A 16,713-nucleotide genomic window follows, 5' to 3' on the forward strand; every position below is an offset into this window, starting at 1 on the left:
GTCTTTTGTCAGTATGGTTCTTGTGTTTGTCATTGGATCAATTTTACCAGAGGACCAGAAACAGTCAGCACAGTTTATTGTAAACTGAAACAGAATAACAAAAGCTGCATTTTAAAGTGGTTACAATTTTAATTTTGACAGAAAATAATGAAATTAATATTGTACAAATAGTGGTTTGTGAGAAACCAGAACATCAGTGACATAGTAGCTCATCTGGCTCACATGAAAAATGTGACTTTGGCCCCAGAGCATCGTGTGTGTAATGACCCATTAGGACATCATTGATTATATTCTGAATGAAACTGTAGGAGGAGATGCAATTCTTCTCAATTTTGAATGGACGGATGGCCAACAGATGGCTTTACCTCACCACACCTTTGAGCAATAAAATGATCATGTTTTATCTGCCAAATTGACTCTAAGCAGAAAAAGAACGGCTACTGTTGATCAAGACACTCAAAGGCAACTTACGAGAACCCCAGACTTAACAATAGGATTAATAAGAAAGGTCATTCCCCCACTAGTGGCTTGATTTTAATAATCAGACAGATACAATTAGTTGGGTTTTTTTGATGCAAAAATGAAAAACACTCCTTTTACATCAGTGAAGGAAATGCAGTCTGTCATTTATGGAGGTAAGCGTCGAGCCAGAGGTCTCCTGAGGTTTTCAGTGACCTGATGAAAAGAAAAACAAGTAAGTGTCTGTGTGTGTTTTCAACCTCGTCAATGCTCCATTATGATAATACTTACGTGACAATATCAGCAAGGCCTCGCCACAAAGTTTTCTCCTGGTAAGGAATCCCATGTTTCTCACAGAGTGCGCGGACCTGTGGCGCCACCAGGTGGTAGTTGTGGCGCGGCATGGTAGGGAACAAGCTTGAGAGAGAAAAGAAACAGGTTTTAAAGTCTCTCTATGTTGCCAAGCAATTTCATATTAATGACAGCGGCACTGGAACGATGCATGCAGACTTGGTTCCTACAAAAAGTTCTGTCAGAAAAACTGTGTTTACAGAATGTGACTCCATGTCTGTGTGTGCTCCCCCCCCCCCACAGAGCTGCCATTAGAGGCAGTTTCACAAGTGGTTAAATGCGGATGTCATGTGATGACACCACTCTTTCACCATTTTTTTTCTATATTTACAACAAGCGTGATGCTTGATTCTAGTTCCTGATTCAGAGAGGTTTTATGGACCTTTGCTGCTTGTGTCTGCAAAATGGTTGTTTCCATTTTAATCCTAGTACTCGACTTTGTGAAAGCACACTGAACATACATTTGTCTGCATTTGCTGCACTCATTTCACTTACTGGTGCTCGATTTGAAAGTTGAGGTGTCCGCTGAACCAGTCGTTGAAGAAGGACTGCTCGATATTACAGGTGGATTGTAACTGAAGACGAGAAAAAAGCCTAAATAAGATCAATATTTGTGATACAGGTACATTTATGAGGATTGGGATGGAAGAATCAAAGTGTCCAAAACTTTTGCACAACCTTGCTGGTAAAATAGGTACAGGTACCTGAATAGTCAGCCAGTCTTTGTGCTTTTCATGATCAATATCCATCGGTATGTGATTCATCTGAGTCACCCACACAAACCAGTGACTCTCCAAAAACCTGCAAAATGAATAACAACATGATAACTTTCATTGTAGAAGGGGGAACGGAAAGAATAGAAAAAAATCTTCCTAATAAGGTATACTACAACTGATAGGACCAGGTGACTCTTTCACCCAGAATCTAATCTAAGACAGTGTAACAGCTAAAGTATGCCTTATTAGGAAGAGCAATCACATAATGCTTTGGTTAATTCTCTTTCTAAATATTTACCTGACAAAAAAAAAGAGCGCCACTGAGCCAAACACGCCGTATAGAGGTGCATAATAGTAGAAGTAGCGGAGGTAGTATGTCATGGCCCAAGCCAGATCCTTCACAAGACAAGAACATTCATATGATTTATATAATGTCTTACTTAACAAGAGTCATGATTCATCACTATCGTATTTGTACAATTAGGTCCATAATTTATTGGACATTTTTTGTAGTTTTGCCTCTGATCCGAACACAGTGCAGCCCTTCATCTGTCATAAGAGGTTTAACAAAAATGTTGCATTGACTGTTTGGGAATTACAGCCATTTTTATACGCAGTCCTTTATTTTCAGAGGCTCAAAATTAAACTAACAAACTACTTCAATTTTATTTAATATAGCAATATTTTTAATACCTGTTTGAAAATCCTGTGCAGCCAATGACTATTTGAAGATTAGCATAGATGCTCTGCTATCCCTTTACTGTAGACACCTTCAGCTGCTGTCTGGGTGACTTTCTGCCTCCACTTTTGTCTTCAGTAAATGAAAAGCTGCTCTGTTGGCCTGAGATCAGGTGACTGACTTGAGGAATTTCACATTCTTTGCCTTGAGAAACTCCTGTTTCACTAAGCACCAGTGGGGATACTGGCAGACATACAGGTTCATGCATAACACTGCCTTCACCATATTTGACAGACAATTGGGTTTCTCTCCTTCTCCATACTTTTCTCTTCACATTATTCTGGTACCAGTTCATTTTGTTTTCATCTGTCCAAAGATTTTTACAGACCTTTGCAGATTTTTCACATAATTTCTGGCATAGTCTGATCTTCCAGTTCTTAAGCATAATCTGCTGTATGTATCTTGTTTTAAACCCTCTGTATTTTCATTCACAAAGGTATGTCTCGATCACAGACCTTGACAATGATACTTTAACCTCCTCGAGAGTGTTCTTGACTTGGTTAGATGTTTTAAGGCTGTTTTTCGTAACCATGGAAATATTTCTGCCATCGTGCACTTCAGTTGTCTTCTGTGATTTTTCTGGTGTTACTGACCCGACTGTCCACTCATTCTTTCTAAGAATATATATCAAATCATTGATTTGGGCACTCCTAAAGTTTTTGCTGTCTCTCTGATAGGTTTAAATGATAGCCGGCCTCCTTCCCTTGCAGTGACATCAGTTTGGGCTTCCTATTTAAAAAACAATGAAAAGCTACTAAATGCTAGTTCAATATTTGAAATGAACTTTTCTTTTCGTTCTTTTATCTGGTTAATTTGTCACAGAATAATCAGTTAGTAGTTTGAGCCTCTGAAAATGAGGAGAAACTGTATGTTTGCTACTGCCTGTGCTATTCTGATTTTACTGTAATGTTTTTCTTTAGCACTCTAAGCTCACGTTTCCTTTGCTAGGCTAAATACAGCCTGATACATCAAATGGAAAATCATTATACAAACTGCAGAGCTTACCAGCCAGTATCGCCGGGTTATCATGGTGTGTATTATATTAAAGTTGTAGAAAACTGGAATGAGCAGCGGAGGTCCCACTGAAAGAGAAAAAAAGACAAGGCTTGTTAAAACAAAGCTGTCATAGTTTTTTATTCTTGTTAAATGACTCTGAAGAAACATACAGAGAAAGAAGTACTGGTGTTGGTGATTGTAGGGCATGTGCTTGATCTTCTTTATCCCATACTGTAACACAGAGGTAAACAGAGGGTGATGAGAAGTTGGATCATATGACTGAAGAAATTAGAAACATTAGTGCTGTGCTACTTGCCTCCACTGGTATAGTCTGTCCAAGTACAAAGGTGTCCAGCGTGTTGATATCGGGGTCCTTGGTGAAGATGTTGGGTTTAGCGTGATGCTGGAAATGTCTGTGATTCCACCAGTTGGCAGAAGCTCCCTGAGGAAATCAATCTTTTAATACCTGTGTTTAATTTATATGAAAAGAATATAACTGAGAGAGGTTACCTTTAAATGACCAATGACAAACTTGTGGACAGCGTGGTTCCAGGTGGACTTTTTGAAGACAGACAGGTGACCAAAGTCATGCTGCAGCCATCCAGCCTGCGCCTAAAAAGTAGCAAGCATTATGTGATGTTTTTGGCTGGTTTATTCTGAGATTCTACTACAATAGAACTAATCCTCTTACTGACGAAGGTTGAGGATAAGTTGTATGTATTCTTATCTCATCTCAAACTTTGTGTTTAATGTAAGCATCCACCTTTGTAAAAGTGTATATGTCAGAAAATAAGGAAATACATATTAGGATCCATTTAAAGTTTATGTCTGAATTACCTGAGCAGTTGCTAAAATCACCGAGCACAGTAAGGTGGGTATCCAGCCCGTCCCACACATTGAAACAAGCATCCATCCGAGGGCTTCTAGCACCACGATGTGACTGAGGTGGAGGAAGAAAAACAAAGGCTGACCTTGAAACAGACCCTGCTTCTCTACCTGAGCTCGCAAGGTTTTGAAATCCTGCACGATGGCTGCCTGGGTTCAGAGAAGAAGAAACAAACAGTTCTGTAAAGCTGAGAGGATGTTATATACTAATGTGACACTTGTGAAATCAAGAAAATGTTTGCATTTTAGCCGTTTTAGGTTTTGATTCAGAGAAACGAGGCATTAAGCCCAGCAATGAAACCTGAGCATCAGGAATCTCAGCTGTTCCCAGCACTGTAAAATGCATGAATAGGAATTCAGATCTGTGAAAAGGCTGGCCTACTTCTGTTCCGCATCTAAACAAGGTCCTTTATTCAGGGAATCAAAGGCTCACATTTTTGTCTTGGTCCTGACTTGGCTCTGTTGCTGCCAACTCTCCAAGCAGCAGCGGCTTCAGAAACTTTTGCACGAACTTGGAATCAGGATGAAAAGCAGTGAATGCCTCCTGAAAGAGAGAAAATTAGAAATGTAAGCTAGTAGAAATTATTTAGTGGTTGAAAATAGTTTTGATCATTCTGAGAGGCCACAAAATCAAAAAGAAACCTCTGGTAAACATACTTATGTATTTGCAACCATGTTGCGTAAAAACAAGTTTTCTACCACTGGTATTATTTTTATTTTTCATGAATCATTATTCATAAAACCTCAAAGGGGAACTCTCGTTCTGTTAGAGCTCCAAAGAATGAATAGACATGTAAGGAGTGGCAAAAGGTCCAGGTGTAGACTGTAGACTGGCGTGTAAACGACTTTTCATGCAGGACATATTTAAAGTAAATATCAAGTGAATCAAATTAATTACAAGCATGTTTTTCTTAACAACAGCATTCACAAATACATGCAGAAAGAGACACAGTGGGAGAAAAACTTGCTGGCTTTGTGTTGTAGAAGGTCTAAATATTCTTACAGCCATGATCAGTGTCCATAAAAAATTAATTAGTAGGTAGTAGATAGAAAAAGATCAATTGATAAAATTAAATGCCAATTAACAAAACGGTAAGACCACTAAGAACAACCGAAAGATAGAGAAAATGTGTGTCTTAAGATTAAGATAAAAATGTTAACACAGAGTTGATCTCTGATAGGAGGTCTCCTCCAGAGGTGTGGAGATGCCACCATATAAAAGCATGATCTCCCTTACTCACCCCAGAACAGTTAAAAGTGTTTTTTCTGAGGATCTAAGAGATTATTACATGAATGAAAGCTCTGACAGAAATGTTGGAACGACTATTTAATACCCAGGAATGTGTCCATTTCAAGTATATTAGTAACTATACTTGCCAGTACGATTAAGCAGAGTAAAAAGTAGACTTAAAGAGTTTAAATAGTGTCCAGTGCCATCTGCTCTGTGGAGCCATCCATGGATCCAATTCCAGTGTTTGTACAGCATGTGTTTTTTATGTTTAATATATTTGCTTATATTGGTAAACAGGATTTATGAAAGGGTTATATAATATGAAAAGCAATGACCTCTTTTGAAAGTATCTTTTAGACTCTGCACTAAATTCCAATTTCTGATTCCCTCTTGATCGGATGTCTCTCGAAAAATAAAAAATAAACATTTTTAATGTCAGTGCCACTTTTTACCTTGATAAATAAAGGATATATAAAATTCCCAAAAAAAGTTTCTTTGTACCTTGTGACAGCAATGTTTGTTTCCGGCTCAAAATGAATCGATCATAGGCCAACAAGTCATTTACAGTCGTGTAAATACCGGAATTTTTTTTAACCGTTTAACAGTTAAAAAAACAAAACAAAAAAACCGCGGTCCACCTCCAACACGTTCTCACTCCCAGAATTGTAGTTAATCACAATATTTAGGTGGTATTCATAAACACCACAACTTTCATATTATTAAAAATAAAATAAAAACAAGCAAACATAAACGCGCAAGCCCGTGCATTCTGAATTTATTTTCAAGGAAAGGAAATAAAACATGTAAGATACCGTGGCATCCTCTCCAGCATAGTGGCCGATGACGCGAAACCCTCCTGGATGCCTTTTGGCCCATTGAGTGATGTTGTAAACCTTTCGATCGATGACCAACCATTGATCATTCCTGCTGTTGTGGCTCTGCACTTCCTCCCAGGTGTAAACGCCTTTAGCTTTCCCGCTGTCCGGCTCTCCCGGCACCATCTGCTGGCTTCCACGTCCCATCCTCACCGCTGCCTCTGGTCTGAATGCAACTGAGCTCTAAAGTGCCAGTCCGACCTGGGTGTAAAAAAGGGGCCCTTTTAACCGTTTACGTGAGGAGCAGCACACACAGGGAAGATTTAGTTTGGTGCTAGTGTTTTCTTGAGTTTAATACACCGAATGTAGCGCAAGGAAAACAAAGAAGAGTGCAACATCCTCATTAATAATTCATGAGATCCCACAGCCTCCAACTGAAGCTGCTGGTGAAGCAAAAGCTCCAAGATTTTGTGTCGACATTAAACATCAACCTAGCCGCCAGATGCATCGATACTCAGCACGTAAGTTTGTTTTATACGTGAATGCACAGGCTGGAAAAAGTCCAGTCGAGGTTAACGTGTAAAAACCCAACACAAAAGTGACTAAAGCGCCACCAAAACGGATTAATCGTCCCACAACTGAACAATTAAGCAACAAGCAATTAATCCGTGCAGGCAATAACACGAAGAGGATGAATGTTAACTTACAGCATCCGGCTTTCAACTACTGTCCTCGGGTTTCAGTCACAACAGTGCGGTTAAAAAGGTTCAGTTGCGCTTTATGTAGCGATCATCAAGTACAAACTCCAAGCAGATCATTCGAGGGTGTCTGGGCCAATCGGCGCTCAGTATATCCCCCCCCCTCCCCCCCCCCCGCTGGCCAGGGTGGCCTCAGTAAGCTCCCTGCACATTTTCTAATTCAGAAAGGGAAACCGGTTTAATGGCTCTAACTTTGTTTGATGTGGTATAAGCCATTTGTTTCTCCCTTCTTCTTCTTCTTCTTCTTTTTTTTAAAAAAATACAGTGCAACCAAAGAATTTGCAAATACAATAAGTGAAGCCTCTCCGTGATGCCTGATGTTACTCCTTGTCCAAGTTAATGGTGGATGAGTCAGTGGGTTTGAAAATAAGTCATTGGGAAGGAAGGAAGAGGGGTCACTGGTATTTTAATGTGCACTCACTTTGTATGACTATCATTTGCTCACTGTCTTTCAGAGAAAGCAATTTCAGTATCATTCCCTGAATTTGATGTCTATGCTGACCTCCAGTGGCTTAACTTGCTATCTTTCTGCAGGGTATCAGTGTGCAGATGTACTCTGATACCCTGTAATAGTGCTGCTACTGCTGCAATAAAGCAATCTGCTAATCAGTCATCGCCTTTTTAAGTTCTGACTGAAATGTCAGAAAGGAGTGATTAAAATCTTTATTTCAGTGACAGATGCATACAGCGTGGCACAAGGAATAGCAATGTCCATTGGTATGGTACACTGCCATAAAAATCTGCCTATGTTAGCACAAATTACCACTTAAAGAAATCCAGCTGTTAATAATGTTATTGATGGCATCTTTTCTTGCCATTACCTGTCACTGTATCCTAAAAACTGGCCATTTGCATCTATAGCATACACTTTCTGTCAGAAGTGATCGTGCATTTAGGAAACTACAGTTTAATTTGTGATAGAATGCAAATGATTTGCCTGACTGTATTTTCTGCAGGACTGTTGACTGTTTGGAGGTCCTGACTGGAGCCATGAACCCTGTTGTCCCTGAACAAAGAAGAAGTGGAGGCTGTGTTTGGAGATGAAGGCTGTCGTGTCTACTCATAGGTCACTGTGCAGAAAGAACACAGGTCAGTCACAAACATCTGTCAAACTGCTTACACAGCTGTTTAATTCATAGATGTGCTTGTTTGTTGAAAACCTCAGAGCCTTTGGATACTGTAGATACTGTGTGAATAATACCCACATTCAGATTTTCAACAATGATCTGAGCACGTTAGGACAAGTAGATATACACAGGTACATAAAAGGTGTCAGGTGTCAGAGTCTTAGTGATTATAGATCATCACTGAGCACACATTACATCTTTGAGGCAAAGTAATCCAGTGTGATACGTTTCTGAATATTTTACTGTTTATTCTCTAGTTATAACATACCCTGTATCAGAAACAAAGTCAAACTTTAATTTTGAGTCCAAATAGGTTTCATTTTGTTTTATTGATCTCAAATTATTATTTTTGTTTTTATTTCTTTCTTTCATGAAAAAATAGCCCTAAAACCTCATTGTGTAACTCTGCTGTTAATAATCATGATTGGTTTTGAAACGCCTGTTTGAACAGCTCACAACCGGTAAGATTAATTAGCAACATAACCTCTCAGAGATCTGGAGGGAATCAGATAAAAAGTCCACCACATGGTCTTGGTAGGCGAATAGCTCAACAACTTAAAAGTAGCGTAAAATTATCAAGATTTTACAGGGTTTCAGCATCACTTAGCAAGAAATGCTTCTGCATTTTGTTGTTTTTGTCAGTAAAAGCGAGATTATATGCAGTATATATGTTGCAGTGTCATTTACATCGAGCTTTTTGTTGGAATGTGTTTTCTAAAATAGATTTGGTGACGGTTTCTTTCAACACGGTTTCTTTATTGTATACTGAAAGAGCAGAACAGAAGAGCTGTATTTAAAGTTACACAAAGTTACACATTAGACGGGAGATAATAAACATTTTAATATATAGTTTGTTGTTTGAGTGAAAACAAATTATCCTGTTTAATCATTCAAATATTATCACAAGATAGAAAAATGAAAACTCATTTTAAATGAGTCACAGGGGCAAGTTTCACAACTGTGTTTATAACATCACACCGCTGCTGATCAAGATATTCTTAAGGCAACTTAGGAAAACCCTGTGATCTATAAAAATCAGCAAATCTGAAAACCAAAGTAAGACTTAACAATAACACCAACAATGAGAAAGATCCTTCCCGCAATATCGACTGAATTTTAAACTTGAAATGGATACAATCGCTTTCTGATGAAAAAGAGAAAAACGCTTCCTCTACATCAGTCAAGGAAATGCCGTCTGTTATTTATGGAGATATGCATCGAGCCACAGATCCCCCGAGCTTTTCAGTGACCTGTAAAAGTCCAAAAGAAAAGTCAGTCTTTCCATAAAAGAAGACTGAGCCATGCACTGTATTTACAATCCTTTTAACAGTCTGCACTTACGTGACAACATCAGCAAAGCCTCGCCACAACGTTTTCACCCGGTAAGGAATCCCATGTTTCTCACAGAGTGCGCGGACCTGTTGGGCAACCAGGTGGTAGTTGTGGCGCGGCATGGTAGGGAACAAGCTTGAGAGAGAAAAGAAAGAGGAATTTCCCCTCAGATATGACGCCATGATTCACTTTGATGTAGGCAAAGAGAGAGTTTCGTGGATCTTTAATGCTTGTAGAGTTTTGTGCAAATGTCCTGAGCTACTCCTCACTTCTTTACGTTTTTCTGGGAAAATGAATAATAGGTCAATAATTTATTAAAAGATGCATAAATAAGTAGTTTTCGGGAATAGTTATCCAGACTTCTAGTTTTATTTTTGGGTGCTGGCTGCCTTCTTAAACAAGATCAACATGATCCCACACTGCTTCAACAATGCTGAGGTCTGGGCTCTGGGGAGTCCAGTTGTGTTGTTGTTCTGTGTTTTACTGCACTGGGACTGTGTGTGATCATCATTATAAATGCAATGGTCAATTAGATGTTTTTCGTGGAAAATGTGTGATGTGGTGAATCAAAACCTGACTGTTCTTTTCTGTGTTCATAATTCCGTCAACTTCAACACTGGCTGAAATGCAGCCCCAAAACATGACAGAGCCTCCACCATGTTTTACAGATGGATGTAGACACTCGCTGTTGTGCCTCTCTCCTGACCTTCTTCGATCATCAGTTGTCATATTGATGAGAATTTCGTTGATCACTCAGTAAGACCTGTTGTCACTGATTTTCAGTACAGCTCTTGTGTTATTACCTCAACCTTTTTTTTCCCTGCTTGCTTAAGAATGAAGTCTCGACAGCCACCCATCGACTACCGGTAACAAAGTGCTTAAAGATACAATTTCACAATAGTTGTTTGCTAAGTTGTTTGTTATACATAGACGCTTGAGTTCCTTTTTTTAATGCTCGAATTATTCATAGGTCAGTATTAAGTAGTTTAACAAACAAAGAAACATTCCTCTGAGAATAGTCAACTGATATTGAATAAAAAAGCAGAAAACCTTAAAAAAACTGTTGCTGAAGACCGCTGTAAAAAGTTGCAATAAAGTCTGGCTCCTTTTAAGCAAAATATAAAGGTCATGTTATGGAGTAACGTGATGAGTTGCTTTTTCTGATGAGTCATTTTTCAGTAACAAACCCAACAGCGTAAACAGTTCAGGGTTAAGTGGCTTTATAAACAATAAAATATTCTTTTGAAAATGATCAGGGACAAAGGAGAACTATTGCTCAAGAACCTTTATAAAAATTACAGGGAAGTCTGGCTCATTGGAGGGAAATTCACTAGCTGCGACCACATTATCATTTACGTTCAACTCCATTTCTAGACGGTAACAACAGATGGTGCACGCATGAATGGAGGGTGCGATTTGGGGGAGGACTCAGAGGGGAGTGGCAGCCACTCCCGGACCAGACAAACCCCCATGTACGAATGAGAGGCGAATAAATTGGAAAAGGGGGGCAGTGTGAGGCAAAAAAAACGAGAACAAACAGCTTGTCGTGCAGGCGGGTCATATATAGACAGAGAAGGGGAGTGTATGAGGTGTAGTCGTGTTCCTGAAATTCTGGTAAATTATCTCAAGACATTTGAACAGTATTGTATCTGTAGAACAACTGTTTCTTATTTAATATCAGTAATCGACTTTGAACTCTCAGCAGTGTGAGAGCAAGCTGAACATACATTTGTCTGCATTTGCTGCACTCATTTCACTTACTGGTGCTCGATTTGAAAGTTGAGGTGTCCACTGAACCAGTCGTTGAAGAAGGACTGCTCAATATTACAGGTGGATTGTAACTGTCAAAAGACCACGAAGGAGTTAATAAAAACATAATAAAGGGGATGGTTTTAGTCATCAAATGTCAGCAGTGCCTGCTGGTAAAAGTAGTACAAGTACCTGCATGGTCAGCCAGTCCCTGTGCTTTTCATGATCAATGTCCATCGGTATGTGATTCATCTGAGTCACCCACACAAACCAGTGACTCTCCAAAAACCTGTAACATTAAAAACAACATGATACTTTTGATTGAAAAGATGCTATAACATGACGCTAAAGAGTACCACAGTGTGTGTTACAGTTTGAGTCAGTCTGTTAATTGGTAACAAATCATGAGTTAATTATTTACATATCAGTAGTATTAGGAAGAGCATTAAAAAAAATTTTGTTGACTTGTTTTATAAATATTTACCTGACAAAAAACATGAGTGTCAATGAGCCAAACACGCCATACAGCGGGATGTAACAGGAGAAGAATCGAAAGTAGTACGACAAGGACCACGCCAGATCCTTCACAAGACAAAAACATTCATTTTATTCTGATCATTTCTGCTTAAAAATAATCTTAATTCACCGTATTCTTATTTTAAACTTATTCTGTTTTTACTTTAATGTTTTTTCTTTAGCCCTTATCCTTAAATATTTAATTTAAACTAAACTAAACCATCTGTAGCCTGACAGCTTACCACCCAGTCACGCCGGGATATCATGGTCTTCATTATCTGCATGTAGAAATAAACTGGAATGAGCAGTGGTGGTCCCACTGAAAGAAAAATACAAAAAGATTTACTTTGAAATTGCAACATTGTGAAATTATAGTTTTTATTCTTCTCGGACAAAACATACCGAGAAAGAAGTACTGGTGTTGGTGATTGTAGGGCATGTTTTTGATCTTCTTTATCCCGTACTGCAACACAGAGGTAAAGAGGGGGTGTTAAGAAGTTGGACCCTATGAATGTTTGAAGAAATCAAAAATATTAGTTTAGTCCCGCTTGCCTCCACAGGTTGAGTCTGGCCAAGCACAAAGACATTCAGCATTTTGATATCGGGGTCCTTGGTGAAGATGTTGGGTTTAGCGTGATGCTGGAAATGTCTGTGATTCCACCAGTTGGCCGAAGCTCCCTGAGAAAATCGATCTTTTAATACCTGTGTTTAATTTATATGAAAAGAATATAACTGAGAGAGGTTACCTTTAAATGACCAATGACAAACTTGTGGACCAGGTGATTCCAGGTGGACTTTTTGAAGACCGACAGGTGACCAAAGTCATGCTGCAGCCATCCAGCCTGTGACTAGAGAAGAAGGAACAGCTGTTATACTGGCCACATACAGCCAGAGCCTGTGCTGCAGGTGGTCATTTTAGGACTACGTTCCATCACTGGACTCGTAAAAAGACAAGAGCAGGAATCGAAACTGAGCGCTTAGAGGGTCTGAAACCCAAGCTTTGCCCCACAGTGCAGCTCCAGAAGCCACCTAAGTGTCCTTATCTAGAGGACCTTGAGCTGCCTGAGCCAGAGGACGTAGAGTCCAAATTGTCCGTTGACCCTTCACCTCTGGCCCCTGGTGGACTCAGCCGATCTTGGCCACCTGAGGAATCCAGTCCTCTGCCAGTTACGAGCCAAGCCACCAGAGATGTCCCATTACCTCCTGCCATGCCTCAGGAATGGTCCAGTCTCTGTCACAGGCCTCCGTGCCCACCCCCTGAACAACTCTGTGTTCATCCCTCTGCTGGGGCCCTGAATTGCTTCATTTTCTCTGTTGGTCCATGCCATCCCACAGATCTGAGCCTCAGCCATGCTGCCTCTCTGTTTCAGCCAAATGAACAGCTACCCTGTTCTACTAGCCCCGAGCCCTTGTGTTGTTGCTTTTTGTTTTTCACCCCTGGAGACTTCCATCACCCACTTGGGTCAGCTGAGTTTGTGTCAGGATCTGAAATCCTTCCCTTTGGAGGTGGGGATACACTGTGTCATGGACACTGAAGTTTTGGATTATTCCTTTTGTTTTTAAATTCCTGTAATTTTGGTGTTTTTAGTCTTTTGAGTTTTGTACATAGCAGTCATTTCCTGGTTGGTTTCTTTATGCTTTTGTCTTTAGGTATTTTTAGTTTTTTGCAAACTATTTTTTGCCAAGATGAAAGTTATAGTTCATATTCAATTTCCTGAGTTTTAGTTTATCCTGCATGTGTTTCCCTGTTGTTTAGTCTCTGTCTGTGTTACTTGCGGAAATGCATACTAGGACCCATTTAAAGTTTATGTCTGAAAAGTTCATGTCTCAATTACCTGAGCAGTTGCCAGCAAAACTGAGCAAAGTAAGGTCAGGATCCAGCCCGTTCCCCACATTGAAACAATGAGCCATGCAAGGGCTTCTAGCAGAATGATGTGACTGAGGTGGAGGAAGAAAAACAAAGGCCGAGCTCGAAACAGACCCTTTTTCTCCACCTGATCTCGTAGAGTTTCAAAATCCTGCACGAGGGCTGCCTGGGTGCAGAGAAGAAGAAACAAACAATTCTAAAAAGCTGAAAAGGTGATGCACTGATATTACATTTGTAAAAGTGTTTGTTTGTTCAAGGTAACAAAACCTGATCATCTAGAATCTCAGATGCTCCCAACACTCAGCACTTCATAATTAACAAAACAGATCTGCTAATTTTTTAACTTACATTTATTTCACTACATCACTCACATGTTATCAATAAAAAAAAAAAAGGGACTTTAATTAAAGGCTCACATTTTTGTCTCGGTCCTGGCTTGGCTCTGTTGCCGCTAACTCTCCGATCAGCAGCGGCTTCAGGAACTTTTGCACAAACTTAAGATCAGGATGGAAAGCAGTGAATGCCTCCTAAAAAAAAACAAAGAAACAAGCAAAAAGAAAGAAAGAAAGAAAGAAAAAGAAAAAAAAAGAAAGAAATTTAATCAAAAACAAAAAAGTTTTCAGATCCTAAAAAACTGTTTAAAGATAAATTCTCACATGATTTAATTGTTCATAGTAATGCCACAGCATTAAAGCAGCAATTCATTGCTGTAGCAAAGTTGTGTACAGTCATAGTTGAGGGGTTTCAAATATGGGGGCCACCCTCACACAATGAGACAAAAAATGAATATTGACCAGAATAAAATGAAAAACAAGCTTCTGCATCAGTTCTGTACTTGTGTCAGTATTTTGGAGTTTCTAATAATTTTGTTCTTGAACAGTTATTTAGGTCAGGTGTGAAAGCCCTTTCTGTCACAATTGCAAGGAACTTATCAATATGCGAGGGGTGCTGAGAAACCACTGAGTTTTTATCTCTAAAATAAAATACTAATAAAATACTCTTTACCCTTCCAATGTTGCAATAAAATCTGTTTATTTATTATTTCATTAATTGCTGTCAATTTGAGATACTAGAAAAGTCAAGTCAGAATAGAGTAAAATAAATAAATAATTGATAAAACAAATAACTAAATAAACGACAGCTCTGAAGAGTTTTCTTGAAAAATGTCAGTAGAATGCCACAGAAAAAAATCATGAGCTCTTTTATCCGGCTTAACGGTAGAAGGTTGCTTTGAGGAGCTGAGAGATCAAGAAGTATTAGGAGCAGAGAAGTTTGACAAAAAGGATGAAACCGCTTTTTAAACTTCAAAAATCTGGACTTCTGGATTTTTTCCCCCTGAAAAGTGACAATTGAAGTGTCAACCATTCGTATATCCATTTATCCTCTTTCAAATGTTCTTCCAGGTCTGGGTCACGGGGAGTATCAGGTAATGTATCGTGAAATGAACGAAGATAAACCTATTTACTTTGTCATTTGATGTCTTTCAAAATAAAATCACATGAAAAAAAAGCACAGGTCTGTATATATTCACTGCATTTTAATGAAAACGTACCGTGGCATCCTCTCCAGCATAGTGGCCGATGACTCGAAACCCTCCTGGATGCCTTTTGGCCCACTGAGTGATGTTGTAAACCTTTCGATCGATGACCAGCCATTGATCATTCCTGCTGCAGTGACTTTGCACCTCCTCCCAGGTGTAAACACCTTTAGCTTTCCCGCTGGCAGGCTCTCCTGGCCCCGTCTGCTGACCTCCACGTCCCATCCTCACCGCTGTCTCTGGTCTAAATCCACCTGAACTCTAGAGGGTCAGTCAGCCGCAAAGTTTCACACCTGGATGTAAAAAGGGCGTATTCAGGGAGGAAAACTCATAGGGTGGATGTTACTGGTATACTGTTGCTTTCTTTAGTTTAATAAGTTGACTGTGGCACAGAAAAACAAAGAGGAGTGCAACATCACTCACTAATAATTCATGATGAAATCCGAATACCATCTATTGGAGCTACAGTTGAAGCAGGTCGGTTTTCACCCACTGACTTTGCGTCATTCGTCTTTATCGGCATTAAACGCCAATCTAACTGTTAGACGCACATTTTCACTTAAAAACAGGAAATCGAACAATATTGAGGACACAAGTGCGTTTTATACATGAATGCACAGGTTAAAAAAATACTAGTCAACGTTAATGTGTAAAATCTAGACACAAAAATGACTGTAGCGCCGTGGAAAAAAGCGTTAATTAAATAATTAAATAATAGCGGCAGATAACGGGCGGCTGGCTGTGCACGCCAAAACATGAAGATGATATTTACTCACAGCATCCAGATTTTAAACCAGCCTCCCCGGGTTTCGGGCACGTTAAAAGATCGATTCAGTGAGCTCAAATCCTTTTTATATAACAATCATCCCCAAAAACCCATCCTCTGCCTTCCCTATACGCACACCATTTCATCCACGCACTCCTTCTGTACAAACTCTGAGCAGATCATTCGAGGTGTCTGAGCCAATCGGCGCACAGTACATTCTTGTCCCCTGGCCAGTGTGCCATAGGCTCAATAAACTGCTCGTCTGAACAGTGCAAAGTCGTTTGAGCGCACAGACGAAAAATAGTTTTAGTCTGGGAGATGTCACACACAGTTTCTGACAGTTTCTGATTTGATAGAAGGATTAAAGACACGGGAGGTCTTTAAGGGGCAACCCTGCTATTCATTTATTTACTTTTTGTTGTTTTTGTTTTGTTTTTTAATTTTTTGTTACCTCCCCCAAAATGCTTCTATACCTAATTAACTCCCAACTCCCATTTTTTCTCCAAATAGTTTAATGCTGTATGTCTAAAAAGTTTACAATTATTGCACATTTGAAATTGCTTCTTCTTCTTTTTCTTTTTTCTTTTTTTTTTCAAAAATATTATATCAAAACACACGCTCCATAAAAACATGCAGACCATCAACGGGTAAACAAAATGCAGGACCCTTAGATATCAGACATGTCGAAAGCATTTTTGTGTCAAGTTTAAAGTGATGTTGACGCCAATTGTAATCATTATTGTGCTGGCAGTGCTCCAGTAAGAGCGGAAAGTTTCCATCTCTAAGGCCATTTTTATTGTATATGCCCTCCTGATCGCCAAACGACCATAATGCCAGCGATAACGAATTTCTGCACATTCAGTGTCGTA

The 16,713-nt window shown here is 39.4% G+C and overlaps 2 protein-coding genes across 3 annotated transcripts; both read right to left on the bottom strand.

Moving 5' to 3' along the window:
* Nucleotides 1-59: 59 nt before the first annotated feature.
* On the bottom strand, nucleotides 60-7,011 carry LOC146382722 (acyl-CoA Delta-4 desaturase-like). The gene is made up of 13 exons (XM_084933573.1): nucleotides 6,900-7,011; nucleotides 6,190-6,453; nucleotides 4,580-4,690; nucleotides 4,099-4,296; nucleotides 3,772-3,873; nucleotides 3,578-3,703; nucleotides 3,432-3,492; nucleotides 3,271-3,347; nucleotides 1,825-1,922; nucleotides 1,515-1,611; nucleotides 1,306-1,385; nucleotides 751-876; nucleotides 60-675 (listed from the first exon to the last, which is right to left on the bottom strand). Exons 2-13 carry the CDS (start codon nucleotides 6,397-6,399, stop codon nucleotides 624-626), a joined length of 1,338 nt encoding a protein of 445 aa, XP_084789699.1. The 5' UTR covers nucleotides 6,400-6,453; nucleotides 6,900-7,011; the 3' UTR covers nucleotides 60-623.
* Nucleotides 7,012-8,812: 1,801 nt separating this feature from the next.
* On the bottom strand, nucleotides 8,813-16,040 carry LOC146382723 (acyl-CoA Delta-4 desaturase-like). 2 transcript variants are annotated; one of them, XM_084933575.1, is made up of 14 exons: nucleotides 15,855-16,040; nucleotides 15,502-15,636; nucleotides 15,094-15,371; nucleotides 13,958-14,068; nucleotides 13,510-13,707; nucleotides 12,421-12,522; nucleotides 12,227-12,352; nucleotides 12,077-12,137; nucleotides 11,917-11,993; nucleotides 11,643-11,740; nucleotides 11,351-11,447; nucleotides 11,171-11,250; nucleotides 9,419-9,544; nucleotides 8,813-9,327 (listed from the first exon to the last, which is right to left on the bottom strand). In XM_084933575.1, the coding sequence occupies exons 3-14, from the start codon at nucleotides 15,301-15,303 to the stop codon at nucleotides 9,276-9,278; spliced, it is 1,338 nt and encodes a 445-aa protein (XP_084789701.1). In that variant the 5' UTR covers nucleotides 15,304-15,371; nucleotides 15,502-15,636; nucleotides 15,855-16,040; the 3' UTR covers nucleotides 8,813-9,275. The 2 variants fall into 2 exon arrangements, with proteins under 2 accessions (XP_084789701.1, XP_084789700.1); XM_084933574.1 differs by lacking the exon at nucleotides 15,502-15,636 and having other exon boundaries at nucleotides 15,855-16,039.
* Nucleotides 16,041-16,713: the final 673 nt, after the last annotated feature.

Source organism: Perissodus microlepis, chromosome 7 (assembly GCF_051167445.1).
Source record: "Perissodus microlepis isolate ML-2025 ecotype Zambia chromosome 7, ASM5116744v1, whole genome shotgun sequence".
Taxonomy (NCBI): Eukaryota; Metazoa; Chordata; class Actinopteri; order Cichliformes; family Cichlidae; genus Perissodus; species Perissodus microlepis.

What these genes read in the sequence shown, in the direction of transcription:
- LOC146382722 (XM_084933573.1), bottom strand. Translation starts at nt 6,399, where the DNA reads ATGGGACGTGGAAGCCAGCAGATGGTGCCGGGAGAGCCGGACAGCGGG. An exon ending in GCGCTCTTTTTTTTTGTCAG is followed by an intron (nt 1,612 to 1,824) that starts GTAAATATTTAG and finishes TTCATTTTGCAG; the next exon opens with GTTTTTGGAGAGTCACTGGT. An exon ending in AAGACTGGCTGACTATTCAG is followed by an intron (nt 1,386 to 1,514) that starts GTACCTGTACCT and finishes TCTCGTCTTCAG; the next exon opens with TTACAATCCACCTGTAATAT.
- LOC146382723 (XM_084933575.1), bottom strand. Translation starts at nt 15,303, where the DNA reads ATGGGACGTGGAGGTCAGCAGACGGGGCCAGGAGAGCCTGCCAGCGGG. An exon ending in GCCAGACTCAACCTGTGGAG is followed by an intron (nt 12,138 to 12,226) that starts GCAAGCGGGACT and finishes TCTGTGTTGCAG; the next exon opens with TACGGGATAAAGAAGATCAA. An exon ending in GGCTTTGCTGATGTTGTCAC is followed by an intron (nt 9,328 to 9,418) that starts GTAAGTGCAGAC and finishes GGACTTTTACAG; the next exon opens with GTCACTGAAAAGCTCGGGGG.